Source organism: Microcaecilia unicolor, chromosome 11 (genome assembly GCF_901765095.1).
Source record: "Microcaecilia unicolor chromosome 11, aMicUni1.1, whole genome shotgun sequence".
NCBI lineage: Eukaryota > Metazoa > Chordata > Amphibia > Gymnophiona > Siphonopidae > Microcaecilia > Microcaecilia unicolor.
The window spans coordinates 172,796,203-172,815,285 of NC_044041.1; the positions used below are offsets into that span (position 1 = coordinate 172,796,203).

The 19,083-nt window shown below is 43.0% G+C and overlaps 1 protein-coding gene across 3 annotated transcripts in view; it reads left to right on the forward strand.

Moving 5' to 3' along the window:
• The window catches only part of LOC115479933 (cytochrome P450 2A5-like), a 79,861-nt gene that overhangs the window by 26,366 nt on the left and 34,412 nt on the right, over window positions 1-19,083 (forward strand). For 2 of the 3 annotated variants that reach the window (XM_030218265.1, XM_030218266.1), the window contains exons 5-7: window positions 12,681-12,857; window positions 15,052-15,193; window positions 15,625-15,812. In XM_030218265.1, coding sequence (XP_030074125.1) covers window positions 12,681-12,857; window positions 15,052-15,193; window positions 15,625-15,812 — 507 coding nt within the window. The remainder of the gene's footprint in view (window positions 1-12,680; window positions 12,858-15,051; window positions 15,194-15,624; window positions 15,813-19,083) is intronic. The other variant, XM_030218267.1, reaches the window with a different exon arrangement.

The following is a 19,083-nucleotide window of genomic DNA, read 5'->3' on the forward strand; positions in this document are numbered from 1 at the left end:
CATGCACTGCCTCATGAAAATTAAAGGCAGTGGGTGGGTGAGATGAGTCCATCCACCATGGGGGGAGGGGGGGGTCCTCAAGTTTTGTTTGGAAACCCCTCTGGATGTGCACACATATTTTATAAAATATATGGGTACTTTCCTTTACAGAATAGTAGCATAACTAGTGCTTATACCTAAGTGCCAGAAATGTGCATATAACATAGGGGCCCTTTTACTAAGCCGTGTAAGGCTCTACGCACGCCCAACGTGCACGCAAATGGAGTTACCACCTGGCTACCGCATGGCTATTGTGGTAATTTCATTTTTGGCACGCATCCCATACGTGCAGCTGAAAAATCATTTTTATTTTCAGCCGTGCGTATCGGACGCACGCCAAGTGACATTTGGAGCGCGTAGGTCATTACCTCCTGGTTACCATGGCTGGCGGTAAAAAAGACACGCAGCAATTTTTGATTTTGCCGCACGTCCATTTTCGGCAAAAAGTTTTAAAAGGGCTTTTTTTACGGGCGCGCTGAAAAATGGATCGGCGCCCACCCAAAACCCACGCCTACACTACCACAAGCCATTTTTCACCACACCTTAGTAAAAGGACCCCATATGCATACGTATAAGACCTACCTAGACTCTGCCTACGCATAGGCCTATCTGCAGAATATGCACGTATTTACAAAATAGCGATTAGGCAGAAGTTTGGTATTTGCTCGAAACCTTGGGGTCATCTTTGACTCTTCTCTCTCCTTCTCTGCTCATATCCAGCAGACCGCCAAGACCTGTCGTTTCTTTCTTTACAACATCCGTAAAATCCGCCCCTTTCTTTCCGAGCACTCTACCAAAACTCTCATCCACACCCTTGTCACCTCTCGTTTAGACTACTGCAATCTGCTTCTTGCTGGCCTCCCACTTAGTCACCTCTCCCCTCTCCAGTCGGTTCAAAACTCTGCTGCCCGTCTCATCTTCCGCCAGGGTCGCTTTACTCATACTACCCCTCTCCTCAAGACCCTTCACTGGCTCCCTATCCGTTTTCGCATCCTGTTCAAACTTCTTCTACTAACCTATAAATGTACTCACTCTGCTGCTCCCCAGTATCTCTCCACACTCGTCCTTCCCTACACCCCCTCCCGTGCACTCCGCTCCATGGATAAATCCTTCTTATCTGTTCCCTTCTCCACTACTGCCAACTCCAGACTTCGCGCCTTCTGTCTCGCTGCACCCTACGCCTGGAATAAACTTCCTGAGCCCCTACGTCTTGCCCCATCCTTGGCCACCTTTAAATCTAGACTGAAAGCCCACCTCTTTAACATTGCTTTTGACTCGTAACCACTTGTAACCACTCGCCTCCACCTACCCTCCTCTCTTCCTTCCCATTCACATTAATTGATTTGATTTGCTTACTTTATTTATTTTTTTGTCTATTAGATTGTAAGCTCTTTGAGCAGGGACTGTCTTTCTTCTATGTTTGTGCAGCGCTGCGTATGCCTTGTAGCGCTATAGAAATGCTAAATAGTAGTAGTAGTAGTAATTTGCATGTGTCTGTGCACATATGCCATTATTCCAATCATTTAAATGTGTAATTGGAGCATCGGTATTAGCATCCGCTTTGCAGAATTACCCCCCCCCCCCCCCCCCCCCCCCCCCCCCCCCCCCCCGTAAAGCACTCAAACAGATTTACACCACCTTTGGAGCAGGTGTAAATATGCAGTTTATGTTAGCATTTGCACACTATCGGAGCTGGTCCTGGAAGCCTATTTTATAAAGGCAACGTGTCTACGTTTTGGCTATACAATAGGCACTCTTTTGGGGTTTCTTCCAGTATGAAACAAAGGCTTAAAGACTGGATAGTCACCAAACAACCATAGTGGCACCTAAACACCGAATAAATTGTTGCATATGATTGACAAGGAGGAAAAGGGTCTCATCACCCACGGGTCCTTTTACAAAGGCACGCTGAAAAATAGACTGCGGTAGTTTAGACGCAGGTTTTAGATGCACACAGCATCATTTTTTTAGCGCACCTGTCAAAAAGGCCTCTTTTGTTTTGCCAAAAATGGACGTGCGGCAAAATCAAAATTGCTAGGCGTCCATTTTGGGTCTGAGACCTTACCGCCAGCCATAGACCTAGTGGTAAAGAATTTGGGCAGTAATCAGGCTCATTTTCGAAAGAGAAGGACGCCTGTCTTTCGATACAAATCGGAAGATGGGTGCCCTTCTCCCAGGGTCATCCAAATTGGTATAATGGAAAGCTGATTTTGGACGTCCCCAACTGCTTTCCATCGCAGGGACGGCCAAAGTTCAAGGGGGTGTATCGGAGGCGTAGTGAAGGCGGGACTTGGGCTTGCCTAACACATGGACGTCCTCGACTCATAATGGAAAAAAAGGGCGTCCTTGACTAGCACTTGGACAATTTTACCTGGTCCTTTTTTTTTTTTCGACCAAGGCACCAAAAGGTGGCCGAAATGACCAGATGACCACCGGAGAGAATCAGAGATGACATCCCCTTACTCACCCAGTGGTCATTAACCCCCTCCCACCCTCAAAAAACATCTTTCAAAATATTTTTTGGCCAGCCTCTATGTCAGCCTCAGATGTCATACTCAGGTCCATCACAGCAGTATGCAGGTACCTGGAGCAGTTTTAGTGGGTGCAGTGCACTTCAGGCAGGCGGACCCAGGCCCATCCCCCTCCCTACCTGTTACGTTTGTGGAGGAAACAGCGAGCCCTCCAAAACCCACCACAAACCCACTGTACCCACATCTAGGTGCCCCCCTTCACCCGTAAGGGCTATGGTAATGGTGTACAGTTGTGGGTAGTGGGTTTTAAGCGGGGTTGGGGGGCTCAGCAGGCAAGGTAAGGGAGCTATGTTCCTGGAAGCATTTTATGAAGTCCACTGCAGTGCCCCCTAGGGTGCCCGGTAGGTGTCCTGGCACGTCAGGGGGACCAGTCCACTAGAAATGCTGGCTCCTTCCATGACCAAAGGGCTTGCATTTGGTCATTTCTGAGATGGGCGTCCTTGGTTTCCATTATTGCCGAAAATCAGAAACGACCAAGTCTAGGGACGACCGTCTCTAAGGACGACCAAAATTTCAAGATTTGGGTGTCCCCGACCGTATTATCGAAACGAAAGATGGACGTCCATCCTGTTTCGATAATATGGGTTTCCCCGCCCCTCCATCGGGACGTTTTGCGAGGACGTCCTCAACAAAACTCGGGCGTCCCTTTCGATTATGCCCCTCAATGACCTACATGCACCAGAAAATAAAAAATATTTTTCAGACATGCGCCAAAAATGAAATTACCGCAAGAGTCACGTGGTAGTCGGGTGGTAACTCCATTTTGGCATGCGTTGGGCACGCGTAGATGCTTTCGCGGCTTAGTAAACGGACCCCCCCCCCCCAGTCTGTTACTCCTTTCATATAGCTTTAAGGGCCAGATTTAAGACTGTGGGAGATTAATGTAATTATCGACCAAAAACCTCCACCGTCCTATAAATCATATGCAGTGCACAAAATATTAATTAAACTAGTGAAAACTGTGCAAAATAACTAGTGGTGATTTAAAAAACAAGGCAATGTGATACTTAGCTCCAGCTCAAACATTCCCTCGGACATCTGTTCCGCTGTCGCTTTGTCAAGGGAAAGAGCTTATTTATTTATTTATTTATTTGAATTTGTATCCCACATTTTCCCACCTTTGTGCAGGCTCAATGTGGCTTACAATACATCTTGAAAAATGGAAGACATTATTAGTCGCTTCACATGCTTCACATGCCTGCTGCTGCCACCATGTTACTAAAAAACACCCCTCAAGCTATGAGAATGGAGTAACAGACTGGGTGATCGATGAGACCTTTTTCCTCCTCATCAAGCATATGCAACAATTTATTCAGTGTTTAGATGCCACTATGGTTGTTTGATGAATATTTGGTGTTTAAGCCTTTGTTTCATTCTTGTCCAATTTAGACCAGTATACAAGTCTGCCAATTATTTATAGATTAAAGGATTAAGGTTTCTCCCAATATGAACATTTTTAATAATTTTATTCTGAGCAACATTATATGGCATTGAGGAAAAGATAAAAACCTGATTTTTCCAATGGTTTTTTAGTTGACAGGGGGTGATTGGGGTAGTTAAGTTAGTAGGATTTGGGGTGGAGGGAGTTGGGTGGGTTGAGGTGGAAAAGTTTTAAGAAGCTTATTGATATTTGTAACACAGTTTATCACATGACACTGAGCACTGAGTAGTACACATATTTCGGAACTCAATAAATGAAAAAAAAGTTTAGGGACATCAAACTGAGTTGGAGTGGAGAAGTCTTGAGCCACCAGACTATCTCATCAGGCATTGTGTGAGACAAACCTGAGATGCAAGGGCCTTTCTTCCTACCTATAAAATAACACTGCACTGTGGCAACTGGTTGCAGGCACACAGCCACACAGCCACAGGGTGTGGCCAAAGAAGTGTTAAGGGGCATGCAAAGCTCTTTGAGAGCCCCTTAGGAGCACTGTGGAAGCAACAGTGGAGTGCAACAGTTTTTTCTAAAGTTTCTGGTTGGCAAAGAGCTATAAGTCCTTCACTTTGCTTTTTTTTTGTTTTTTTTATATGGGTAAGTGTAAAGCTAAATCCCATGGGACTGTTTCAGCTATATAGTTAAAGGCCCTATGGATATAAATATTCACGTGGTGTCAGAAACAGGAAAATTGATCTTTGCAAAATACACTCCTCCTCTCCCCTTTTCTGTTAGTTCTTTGAAAGTAACACATCTCACATTTTAAACTTGCCATCTCCAGTGCAAAAAGTTTTTTGTTCCTTACATATATCTTTGCCGTCAGTGGTCATGGCTCCCATTTTTGATCAAGAGCCTAGTGTTCAATCTGCTATCACTGATAAATAGATCTCTTTGAATGATATTTCAGCGGCTATGTGATTTCTCTCAGGAAACTGAGACAAAAATGAAGTCAGAAGACATATATTTAACGCCAATAGATAAGCTTGTATCCTCATTAGATTCGCAGGTTTCAAATATGCAGGCTTCTTCTACAACTTTCATTAAGGATTCATTTCTTTAACACTTGCAATGGAAGTAAAACCCGGCTGGCTCAATCCGTCCTCCTTTTTCTGGAGCCATATGGTAACCCTACACAGAACTATTAGAGAATGCATTGAGATAAAATTGAGATTATTGAATTTTCCACACCCTAGATTACTGTCAGCTGAGATTCTCCTTAGGAAATATTTTAAAGAAGTCTTAGCAATAGAAAATGCCAGAGGTGGCATTATGAGGTTCAAAGATACCAAGGCTCAATGTGTAGACAGAGATGAGAGAAAAACAGAATTCCTCAACAATCACTCTTGTTTGGAAAAGAAAAAGCTGGTGAAGGTCTCTGGAGATAGACAAAATACATAAGGGGATGGTGTAAATACCAAACCATTCACAGAAAAAGTATGTATGAACAACTTTTGAAACTGAAAGTGGATAAAGTCATAGGATTGGATGCAATATATCCCAGAATATTGAGGAAGCTTAAAGAATACAACAGATTTTATACTGCTAATCCTAGAAATAAGCAGTGGATTTTCCCAAATCCATCTTAATAATGATTTATTGACTTTTAGGAAATGGTCCAAACCCTTTTTAAACCCTGTTAAGCTAACTCTTTTTAACACATTTTCTGGCAATAAATTCCAGAGTTTCATTACACATTGAACAAAGAAATATTTTCTCTGGTTTGTTTTAAATTTACTGCTTAGTAGCTTCATTACATGCCCCCTAGTCCTAGTATTTTTGGAAAATGCAAACAAGCAATTCACATCTACCCATTCCACTCCACTCAGTTTGGATGTAGTTAATAGATTCTTGAAGACCAGAGAAGTGCCACAGGATTGGAGAAAGGCTGATATGGTCTCTCTTCACAAAGAGAAGAGATGGGAAACCACAGACCAGTGATATTACTTTGATGATATGAAAGATAACGAAGATGTTGCTGAAGGAAAGGAAAGCCTACTTTCTACAATCAAATGAGTTACAAGAGCCAAAGAACATGACTTTACCAAAGGCATATCATGTCATACAAATCTGATTGACTGGGTGACAAAAGAACAGGATAAAGAGCATGTGCTAGATATGGTCTACCTAGATTTATACAAAGGCTGTGATACTGTTCCTTATAGAAGGCTCACAAATAACCTAAGAGGCTTGAAGATAGGGCACAAGGTAGTAAACTGGATCAGAAATTGGCAGATGGCTAGGTGGAAAATGGAATTTCCTTAAGAGAAAGAAAGGTGAGTAGCAGAATGCCTCAGGGGTCCATCCTGGCGCAGATTCATTTCAATATTTGTGAGGCGATATTGCTGAAGACTGAGAAAGAAAACTGTGCCTTTTTGCGGATGACACAAAGATTGGTAAGAAACCTTGGAGGGATTGGAATACATGAGAAGTGATCTATAAAAATTAGAAGCTTGAGCTAATGCTTGGCAATTAAGCTTTAATGCAAAGAAATCTAGGATTACGGGGCATGCGATGAAGCTACAAAGTAGTAAATTTAATACGAATTGGAGAAAATATTTCTTCCTCAACATGTAATTAAACTCTGAAACTTGTTGCCAGAGAATGTGGTAAAGGCGGTTAGATTAGCAGGGTTTAAAAAGGGTCTGGACGACTTCCTAAATGAAAAGTCTATAGACCATTATTAAATTGACTTGGAAAAATCCACTGCTTATTTCTGGGATAAGCAGCATAGAATGTATTGAGCTTTTCTGGGATCTTGCCAGGTATTTGTGACCTGGATTGCCCACTGTTGGAAACAGGATACTGGCCTCGATGGACCTTTGGTCTGTCCCAGTGTGGCAATACTTATGTACTTATGTACCCTTTTGTGATACAGAAATTGAAAGGAGCTGTATGCAAAAGGACATGAGAGGTTGAAATGCTAGGACCAGGAAAACAACCTTGGGGTGATAGTGTCTAAGGATTGCAAGGTGGAAAAACAATGTAACAAGTTAATGCCCAAGGTCAGAAGAATGTTGGGCTACATTGAGAGGGGTATAACAAACAGAAAAATAACATAAAAAGGTGATAATGGCCCTGCACAACTCATTGGTTAAACTCTATTTGCAATGTTGTGTTCAGTTTTGGAGGCCATGTCTTATCAAGGATGTAAAAAGACTCAAGTCATTCATAGGAAAGTGACCATGACCATTTTTCTCAATGGATGAGGATGAATAGTGGAGTGCCGCAGGGATCTGTACTGGGACTGGTGCTAGTTAACATACATTCTAAACGATCTTGAAATCGATACAATGAGTAAGGTGATTAGATTTGCAGATGACACAATTCAAAGTTGTTAAAACATATGCAAACTATGAAAAATTGCAGGAAGACCTTAGGAAATTGGAAGACTGGGCATCCAAATGGCAGATGAAATCTAGTATGGTCAAATACAAAGTGATGCACATTGGAAAGAATAATATAATAAAGAATAATGGATTTAGTGAAAGGAAATCTTGCTTCACCAATCTACGACATTTCTTTGAAGGGGTGAACAAACATGTGGATAAAGGTGATCCGGCTGATATTGTGCATCTGGATTTTCAGAAGGCATTTGACAAAGTACCTCATGAAAGACTCCAGAGGAAACCGGAGAGTCATGGAATAGGAGGTAGGGTTCTACTGTGGATTAAAAACTGGTTAAAAGATAGAAAACAGAGAGTAGGGTTAAATGGTCAGTATTCTCAATGGAGAAGGGTAGTTAATGGGGTTCCCCAGGGGTCTGTGCTGGGACCGCTGCTTTTTAACATATTTATAAATGACCTAGAGATGGGAGTAACTAGTGAGGTAATTAAATTTGCTGATGACACAAAGTTATTCAAAGTCGTTAAATCGCGGGAGAATTGTGAAAAATTACAAGAGGACCTTACGAGACTGGGAGACGGCATCTAAATGGCAGATGATGTTTAATGTGAGCAAGTGCAAAGTGATCCATGTGGGAAAGAGGAACCCGAATTACAGCTACGTCATGCAAGGTTCCACGTTAGGAGTCACAGACCAAGAAAGGGATCTAGGTGTCGTCGTTGATGATATGTTGAAACCTTCTGCACAGTGTGCTGCTGCGGCTAAGAAAGCAAATAGAATGTTAGGTATTATTAGGAAAGTAATGGAAAACAAAAATGAGGATGTTATAATGCCTCTGTATCGCACCATGGTGCAACCGCACCTCGAATATGGTGTTCAATTCTGGTCACCGTATCTGAAAAAAGATATAGTGGAATTAGAAAAGGTGCAGAGAAGGGCGACGAAAATGATAAAGGGGATGGGACGACTTCCCTATGAGGAAAGGCTAAAGTGGCTAGAACTCTTCAGCTTGGAGAAGATACTGCTGAGATGAGATATGATGCAGGTCTATAAAATAATGAGTGGAGTGGAATGGGTAGATGTGAAGCATCTGTTTACGCTTTCCAAAAATACTAGGACTAGGGGCATGCGATGAAGCTACAATGCAGTAAATTTAAAACGAATTGGAGAAATGTTTTCTTCACTGAACGTCTAATTAAACTCTGGAATTCGTTGCCAGAGAATGTGGTAAAGGCGGTTAGCTTAGCGGAGTTTAAAAAAGGATTGGACATCATCCTAAAGAAAAAGTCCATAGACCATTATTAAATGGACTTGGGGGAAATCCACTATTTCTAGGATAAGCAGTATAGAATGTTTTGTACTTTTTGGGGTTCTTGCCAGGTATTTGTGATCTGGATTGGCCACTGTTGGAAACAGGATGCTGGGCTTGATGGACTTTTGGTCTTTCCCAGTATGGCAATACTTATGTACTTAATATAAACCATAATTGCCTGATGCTAGGAGGAGTCAGCACCCAAGAAAAAAGATCTACTTGTCATTGTAAGACAATATGCTGATATCTGCTGCCCAGTGTGTGGCAGCAGCCAAACAAGCAAGCAGGATCCTAAAAATTATTAGGAAAGGGATGGAAAATAAGGCTAATAACATTACAATGCCTCAGTATCTCTGCATGTTTTAAGGACCTTATCTCACCTTGAGTATTGTGTTCAATTCTGGTTGCCATATTTCAAAAAAAGATATAGCAAAATTAGAAAAGGTTCAAAGAAGAGTGACCTAAATGATAAAGAGGATGGAACTCCTCCCATATGGGGAAAGGCTAAAGAAGTTGGGGCTCTTCAGCTTGGGAAAGAGATGGCTAATTGGGGGATATGATTGAAGTCTACAAAATCCTGAGTGGTATAGAATAGGTAAAAGTGAATCGACAGTACAAACACTAGGGACACTCAATTAAGTTACTTGGAAATAGTTTGAAAACAAATAGGAGGTAATATTTTTTCACTTGATGAATAGTTAAGCTCTGGAACTTGTTGCCAGAGGATATGGTAACAGCAGTTAGCGTATCTGGGTTTAAAAAAGGTTTGGGGCAAATCCTGGAGTAAATGTCGATAGTCTGCTATTGAGATAGATACGGGGGAAGCCACTGCTTGCACTGGGATCAGTAGCGCGGAATGTTGCTTTTATTTGGGGTTTTGCCAGGCACTTGTGATTGGCCACTGTTGGAAGCAGGATACTGGGCTAGATGGACCATTGGTCTGACCCAGTATGACTATTCTTATGTTCTTATGAACAAAACGGTATGTGGTCTGTGCTGAAGACATATGCTGAGAGAAGAGGGACAGGGAAGATATGATTTGGACATTTAACCACCTGATTTTCAAAGCAATTTAAGTGGGCAGGAGAGGCTCTTGGCTGCCCAGGCACCAATATTCAGTGACATTTAACCAGGCAGTGCCACTGATTACCAGCACTGACAGGCTTGGAGGGGTTAATAAAGGTTGGTTAAAATAATGTGGGTCCTGGCCGATATTCATCCAGGGCCCACATAATCGTCTTATGTGGGTCCAGGGTGAATACTGGCCAGGCCCAGGACTCTTATAAGTTCCAGCGGCTAACTGCCTGACAATTACCTCTGGATATTCAGTATCCATGTCCATGTATGGCCCAGCACCAGTCACCATTTAAAATGCTGACTGCTGCCAGGTGAATATCATCCAGTTAAATAATAAGGAACAAAACAACTTTTTCCAAAATTGGAGAGCCAATAGAACTACAGATCATGAAATGAAGTTGAAAGGAAGAAAAATCAAAAGCAAACTCAGGAAATACTTTTTCATAGAGAGGATAGTGAATGCCTGGAATGCTCTTCTGCAGGAAATGGTGAGATTCAGACAGTTCATACACAAACTGTAGCACAGGTATAAAGAACAATTTCCAACCACACACTGTGCACAATATTATATATACTCTTATAGTGTTAACATGATCAATATTCCCCAGATTTTTTCTGTTTTAAGGGTTTAAAATTTTTTCTTTAGGAGGAGAAAAGACCTCAGAAGCCTACCGTGCTCAGTGCCACAGCAAAGACAGTTTTTTTAGCACTAAATAGGTGCACAACTCAATCATGAGTCAAAAAACCTCTGGTTTTTTTGTTACTTTTTTCGTTGCATTTAAAATATCAAAACAGAACTTCTTTTATCAAGCACAAATAGCCAGCATTTAACTGGGGACCTGTTTCGCCACCAGCTTTTTCAAGGGAACTGCCTGCATTTATCTTGTGCCTGTACCCCATCTGCCATTATCTATGCTGCTCAGATAATGGCAGATGGGGTACAGGCATAAGATAAAAGCAGGCAGGTCCCTTGAAAATGCAGGTGGCGAAACGGGTCCCTGTCGGAATTGCTGCAAGAACTTAAGTGCTGGCTATTTGTGCATGATAAAAGAAATTCTATTTTGATATTTTAATTGCAAAGAAAAAATGTGGGGAATATTGATCATGTTAACACTATAAGAGTGTATATAATATTGTGCACAGTGTGTGGTTAGAGATTCAAACAGTAACAGAATTCAAAAAAGTGTAGGATAAACACAGAGGTTCCCTGTATAGCATAAAGATGGAATAAGATTATTGAGCATTTCCACTCACAGTAAATCTTATATAACTTTCAGAAGGAACAATAGGGCAAAGAATGGGTTAACTGCATCAGGCATCAGCTGTAATATTAGACAAGGGGGAGAGCCTAGGAGAGGCAGGGTAACCTGTAAGGAATTGCAAGTCCAACTCTGACCATCTTTGTGGGCAGACTGGATGAGGTATACTGGTCTTTATCTGTTAGTAACCAGGGGGGTTGTTTACTAAAGCTTAGCTTGAGTTATCTACAGCAGGGCCTATTTTATTCCTATGGTCTCTGCTGCAGATAACTTGAGCTAAACTTTAGTAAACAACCCCCTACATCCATTTGCATAAAATTAAATTTGTGATAAAATAATGTGGGTGTCTGTCTGTCTATCTTGGGACAAGTTCATTCTCCACAAATGTAATAGAATGGGGAAAAAATTGGCAATGGCCAAAATTAGTCCAGATCATACTGGAGGCTCCAGAAAAATAAGGCCCCCCCAAAATGCCCAAATATATTTCTATCGGAGAAGCAATTCTACCTTCTCCAGTACAGAAATTACATGCAGTGAAACTATCCCATTTGGAGAAATTGCCTCTGAGTGAAACATAACAAAGAATTCCTCCTTTCAAACTGCCTCTCCCCTGTTTTCTACTCTCCCACACCCCTACCTCATATACACCACAACTCCAACACCTACACCACCATCCTACTCCATCTATCCTACCTCTACCCTACCCCCCAATTACTCCCCTACCCACCCCATCATCTCCGTCTCCTAAATCTCAGCCCTATATACCCCTTCCACCTACCCCACCTACCTCCTATCTACTCTACCTCTCCTAACCCCACCATCTAACTCTATATCCCACCTACCCTGCCTACTTCACTAAGAATCCCACCCCGCACCTCACACTTCACCCCACCTACCCTCACCACCTACCCCACAATCAACCCACCGTGCCACAAAAAATTCACAGATAGGAGACTCATACAGTTAGCATCTACCGCTAAACCTATTAGTCCCTTTGAATATTGACCTACTTTTCATCCCCATAACGCCTTTTAGTAGTGTCATAAAAGTACAAGGATTTTGAAATTATGAAATTAACCTAATTGGGTTCAGTCATAGTCTCTATGTAAATTTCTTTTTTTTTTCATGTAATTCCTAACTAAGGGCTCCTTTTACAAAGGTGCACTGAAAAATGGCTTGCAGTAGTGTAGGCGCGGGATTTGGGCTTTCCCCGAAAATGGACATGTGGCAAAATCAAAATTGCCATGCGTCCATTTTGGGTCTGAGACCTTACCGCCAGCCATAGGCCTAGCGGTAAAGAATTTGGGTGGCAATGACCTACGCACGTCAGATGCCACTTGGCACACATCCGCGACGCGCGCCAGAAAATAAAAATAAAAAATTCAGATGCACATATTGGATGCATGCGCCAAAATTGAAATTACCGCAAGGGCTACGCGGTAACCGGGTAGTAACTGCAATTTGGCCCACGTTGGGCGCACATAGGCCCCTATGCGGCTTAGTAAAAGGGGCCCTAAAATGTCTGACGATTTACTTCATAATAAACTGGAATAATGTGCTTGTAAATCAGTTCAAGGAGTGAATCAGTCACTTAGACAGCAGTGCAATGTTTGATAGAAGGTAAGAGGTTGCCTCTCTGTGGTAGAAATTCTACAATTTAATGTTTCTTGTTTTACCCTTTATAGCTCTTTGATATCTTTACAAGCATCATGAAGCACTTTCCTGGACCTCACAATAGGATTCGTCGCTGCTTTGATGTCCTTGAAAAGTATATTGTGAAGAAAGCGAAACAGAACCAGGAAACACTCGACCCTAACAGCCCCCGGGATTTCATTGACTGTTTCCTCATCAAAATGGAGCAGGTGCTTGATTCTGGTGGTTTCTCTCCTGAGAAGGAAGATGAGCTCAACTGCCTAGTGAATAATATTGTTAAAGACTACTGCCACATGTACATGAGTACAGTTATATAATGCAAGATGTAGCTATGGGTCTGAACATTTAGGAGACAATTCTATAATGGGGAACTTATATTTATATGTGTAATGCACGTAAGTGGATAGAATACTGCAGTGACACACGCATATGCATTTAAATGTCAATAACCTCCTGTGATGGGATTTATAGAACACTGCCCTTCACCCTTAAGAAAAGCCCCTCTCTGACTAGTCCATTGCCCCAGGTACAAATAAGTACCTGTATACAATATGTAAGCCGCATTGAGCCTGCCATGAGTGGGAAAGTGTGGGGTACAAATGTAACAAATAAATAATAAATAAATAAATAGTCTGGGCCACCTTAACAGCACTGATCTCACCCTGGGAGGAAGTGAACCAGAAGGGGTGGAGTCAATACCTGGGAGTTTAAAAGGTAGGGCCATGCTGAGGTTAAGGAGGCCTAGAGAAGGAAGAACTGAAGCTCAAGTATTTTGCCTTTACTGAATACGTTTAGCTACTGTAACCTGGCAGAGGGGAAGCCAACTTTGCTTTTTGGTAAGACTTGCAAGCGTTGCTGAGGTCTGGCTGGGGCCAGACCTGAGTTTCTGGAGAACTTACAGACTGTGTTTGGGTGGGGCACCCCCACCAGCCACAGACTGCTTGGCCTGCTAGCCAGAGGCCTATTGTTGCAAATTAAGAGAAACTGCTGCATCTGATGTTCCTGGCTTGTGAAGCAACAGGTGCAAGGGATCAGGTGAATAAAACAGTTATTTTCATATTTATATCCCTTGTCTGGCTCAGTTAGTCCCAGGGCTACCCTATAATCCCCACCCGGGGTCTCACACCTTCCTGAGTGCTATTTCTAAGGGACACTCTACAGGGCCGTGCCTAGGGTCTCCGGCGCCCCCCTACAGTTGGCCCCGCCGGCGCCCCCCCCCTGAAAACGATCGCTACACTACCCGCCCTCTTCTCCCCAGATCATTTTCCTTTTTGTTTAAATTTACCTCTCCGGCGCGTGGCAGCGTAGCGTTAGTGAGAAGGAGGCGGCACTCCCCCGCCCCAACGTGTCTTCTTCCCTTCGCTCAGTGTCCCGCCTTCTTCTGACGTCATTTCTGACGGAAGGGAAGGGAAGGGAAGGGAAGAGACTGACACGTCGGGGCGGGGGAGCGCCGCCTCCTCACTAACGCTACGCTGCCACACGCCGGAGAGGTAAATTTAAACAAAAAAAACAAGGACAAGGATCTGGGGAGAAGAGGGCGAGGTAAGCATGGTGCGGCGGGGCGCCCCCCAGAGGATGGCGCCCTCCTGCCATGCTTACCTCGCTTACCGTGTCGGCACGGCCCTGACACTCTAAGTGGCGTGAGTGCCTAACTGCAAGGGGAGAGTATACACAGGGGCAGAGCATTGGTGGGGCTACCACTTACAGGTGCAACTTGCAGAATACTGTAAGCAATGCATCCCCATTGCATTTGTGCACTCCCAGTTACACCAGATCTATGACTAGTGTAACTGAAGGCACCTAGATTTTAGACACCCTGATACCAGGTTATCCTAATATTCTATAACAGCTTCTGGGCACCAAGATACCATTATCTTTATACATGATGCTTTTATATACTATGTTTCCCATATTCTTATGAAATTATAACTGTAAATGCCATTTTGTCATGGCGACCCCACGACGGAGCAATGTAAGCCACATTGAGCCCACAAATGTGTGTGAAAATGTGGGATACAAATGCAATAAATAAATAAATTATAGAATAGGCACCTACCATGCTGCACCATGAAGTGCCCACATATAGAAACACTTCCTTATTCTCAGGCACAGATTATAAACTGACTGTTGCGTCTACCTCCTAATGTATTTAGGACTTCTTTTACTAAGCAGCGCTAGAGATTCCCGCGTGGCAAATGAGGAAGCCTATAGGAATTGAATGGGCTTTCTCTCATTTGTCGTGCCGGGAATCGCTAGTGCGACTTAGTAAAAAAGGCCATTAAGGACTCCGAGGTTATTCTAAAATTGATATGATTGCTGTTGAAGTCTAAAATATTACTTATTCTTGTTCTAATCTCATTTCCATCTTTTTTTTTTATAATCCATTATCTTATTCTCTTTAAGGAGAAGCAAAATTCCTCTTCACATTTTAACATGAAGAGCCTGACTGCAACAGTCCTTGCCCTGTTCTTTGCAGGAACTGAAACCACGAGCACCACCTTGAGATATGGATTCTTGATTCTTTTAAAATATCCAGAAATTGAAGGTACAATTATTGTCTTGCCTGACTGGGCTACCGAATGTGCATACATTTGAAGGCCCTTGAAATTTAGGTTCTGTGACTATCCTGGATATCCAGTAAGGGACATTGGTTAATTGGGAATTTCTGTTAACAACAATTCTGCAGTAACTGCTGTGAACAGAGGGGGCAGAGTACCTGTCGCAAGCCCTGAGACACTGCTTTCTTCTCCATACAAGGAATATGGTTAGTTTATCTGAGGGTCCATTAGCTGAAAAATTCATTATTTGGAAGGACATATCTAGAAGGGTATTAAGAAAAACAGACCTTCTGTTCTACCAGAAAAAAATAGCTAAAAAGGATTAGTATAGCTAGTTGAAGTCTTGCTGAAACTGAGAGAGACCTTGTTTTCCTGTCTAGTTTTGTTGAAAGTCGGTTTGGTTTGGTTTTCTTTTCAGAAAGGTTGCATGAAGAAATAGACCATGCAATTGACCGAGAGCAAAGTCCATGCCAAGAAGACCTAAAAAGGATGCCATACACCAATGCTGTGATCCATGAAATTCAACGGTTCAGTGACCTTATTCCATTGAATCTCCCCCATCAAGTCACACAAGACACCCATTTCCGAGGATATATGATTCCCAAGGTAACTTCTCCTTGATTTTTTTTTTTTACCAGTGGCATAGTCAGATATTCACTTTGGGGGGAACCTGAGTCCAAAGTAGGTAGTCACGAAATTTTGTCTTGCTCCCCCCCCCCCCTCTCAGTGATCCAAAACTCAAATTTTTAATACCTGAGTTGGCAGGGATAGAAACATAAAAACATAGAATCATGATGGCAGATTTGGGCCAAATGACCTATCCAGTCTGCCCTTCCTCAATAACCACTAGCTCTTCCTTTTCCTAAGGGATCCCATGTGCCTGTCCCATGCTTTCTTAAATTCCAGTACAGTCTTTGTCTCCATGACCTCCACCGGGAGGCCATTCCACGCATCCACCACCCTTTCTGTGAAATAGTATTTTCTTAGATTCTTACAAAGCCTATTTCCTCGTAAGTTTATCCTATGCCCTCTCATTCCAGAGTTTTCCTTCTTTTGAAAAAGGCTCACCTATGTATTAATGCCACTGAGGTAATTAAATGTCTCTATGATATCCCCTCTCTCCTACTTCTCTTCCTGCATATACATGTTCAGGTCCATTAGCCTGTCCCCATATGTTTTATGAGGCTGCCCTCTGGAGCAACTCCATTCTGTTTATATCATTCCATAGGTGTGGTCTCCAAAATTGTAAACAGTACTCCACATGGGGCCTCACCAGAGACTTATACAAGGGCACTATCACCTCTTTTTTCCTGCTGGTCATCCCTCTTCTTATGCACCTAAGCATCCTTCTGGCTTTGATCATCACCTTTTCTACCTGCTTGGCCACCTTGAAGTCTTCCAACACAATCACCCCCAAGTTCCGCTCTTCTTCCATACACAGAAGCACTTCACCCCATATACTGTACCGCTACCTTAGATTATTGCAACCCAAGTGCATGACCCTATATTTCTTAGCATTAAATCTTAGTTGCCAATTTTCAGACCAAGCTTCGCTAGATCCTTCCTCATGCTATCCACACCCTCTGGGGTGTCCACCCTACTACAGAGTTTGGTTTCATCCAAAAAGAGACAATCCTTACCAGACAGCCCTTCTGCAATATCACTCGCAAAGATGTTAAAAAGAGCCAGTCCGAGGACCGATCCGTGCAGCGCACCACTGATAACATCCCTTTCCTCAGAGCAAGCTCTTTACCACTACCCCCTGTTTCCTCCCATTTAACCAGTTTTTAACCCAGTCTACTTTAGGTCCCAAACCAAGGGCACTCAGTTTATTTATCAGTCACCTGTGTGGAACCGTGTCAATGCTTCGCTAAAATCCAAGAACACCACATCTAGCGCTCCTCCCACATCCAACTGTTTGGTCACCCAGTCAAAGAAATCATTCAAATTCATCTGACAGGACCTACCTCGGACCTACCTCTAGTGAAGCCATGCTGCCTCCGGTCCTGCAGTCCATTTGATTCAAGAAACCTCATGATCCTTCACCTTAGAAGCATTTCCATTAGTTTACTCATCACAGAGGTCAGACTGACAGGTCTATAATTCTCAACCTTCTCCTTATTTCCACTCTTGTGCAGAGGAACCAAATTGGCCATTCTCCAGTCCTCTGGGACCACTCCAGACTCTAATGAGGCACTGAAGAGGTCAGACAGTGGAGCTGCCAGAACATCTCCAAGTTCCTTGAGTACCCTTGGATGTATCTCATCAGGCCCCATCACTTTGTCTACTTTTAGTTTATCTAGCGCTTCTTGAACACAGTCTTCTGAGAATCGATCCCGGTCTACCACACATCCAACCCCCTTAGCATTTGTTTTCTGCTGTCCTACCCCTGGTCTTTCATCTGTGAACACAGAACAAAATAATTGTTAAGCAGTTCAGCTTTATCCTTATCGTCTCCTACATATTTCTCCCCCTCAGCTTTGAGCCTTATAATGCTATTTTGGCAATGCCTCCTCTCACTTATATATCTGAAAAACATCTTGTCCCCCAATTTTACCATATCGGTTATCTTTTCGTCCATTTGTCTCTTCGCTTTCCTGATAGCTTTTCCAGCTTCTCTTAGCTTTTCTAGGTATTTTTGCCTATCTTCCTCTTTATGAGTCCTCTTGGAACTTGTAAAAGCTAATCTTCTTTCCCTTACCTTTTCAGCTACTGCATTCGAGAACAAGAGCGGCCTTCTTTTCCTCTTACTCTTATGTAAGTCAGGTGGTCAAACTCCCCAGCACTGGCAGTCAGTGGCAATTTCCATGGACTGCTGCCACACAGGGACCCCTTCCATGTATGCTTAGTTCTCACGCATGCATGGAAAACAAACTTGCACAGGGGGGGTAGAGGCTTGTAAGTGTCACAAACTGCCCCCATTGGCCACCAGAGGAGAATTTCTTCAGGTGGCAGGGCTTTTGGATTCCTGCCAAACATAACAGATCTATAAATTTCACAGGTCCAGGGCCTAAGGTGGAGGGACTCAGCTCCTCCCCCCCCCCCCCTTCCCCATGGTTATGTTAATTCTCCACTAATACCTGGTGTGCACTGTCATATCTGAGAGGATGAACAAAGTGAGGGGGGATGTACCCATTCCATCAGTTGTTGGATAGACTGGCCAGATCTTCCATTGGCTCTCTGTGTCTTTGTTCAAGTCAACTGAAGTTCCCTTCCTATGTTCTGCTTCACTCCTAATCTTAGTTGTGTCACTGACTTTCTGTGCATTATCTTAATGAGTTGCTGTTTTTCTATATCTCACTTCTAATCCCAGCTCTGCCAACGCCTCTGTGTGACCTTGGACAATATCCTGTAGGTAGAATTATCATTAATGGTAATTCTTATTATTCTGTAAGTGATTGTTGGATCCTTATTACATACTGAGTCTCTCCCAGAGGAGGATATATTGGAGATGGCAGAGTGTAGCCAGTGAACAGAACCATTTGTTAAACCCATCGCATTAGGAGTAGCCTCCATGGCACAGTGTAATCTAATCTGGATTTTATGGGGTCAATATTTAGCTGGCGAAACTCAGCAATTTGCCCAGAAATTCAAAGCATAATCTGGAACTATCTAGCTGGCAGAGTTTCTATAAGTACTGTCAGTGGCTAAATTACACCCAGTTATTCAGTGCTGGGCCCTATCTGGGCAACACCACTATCTGCTGTAATCTTGACCTGGAGTCTGCCAAAACCGAATCTGCGACTGAGATTGGCCACTTGGTTTTAGTAGAATCTGTAACTGAAAATGAAGCTCCTCAACTCCTCCCCCATACCAAACCAAAAAAGTCTCCCTCCAAGGGCATCCTCTCATGGCAGCTTCCCTCACTCTCCTCCCC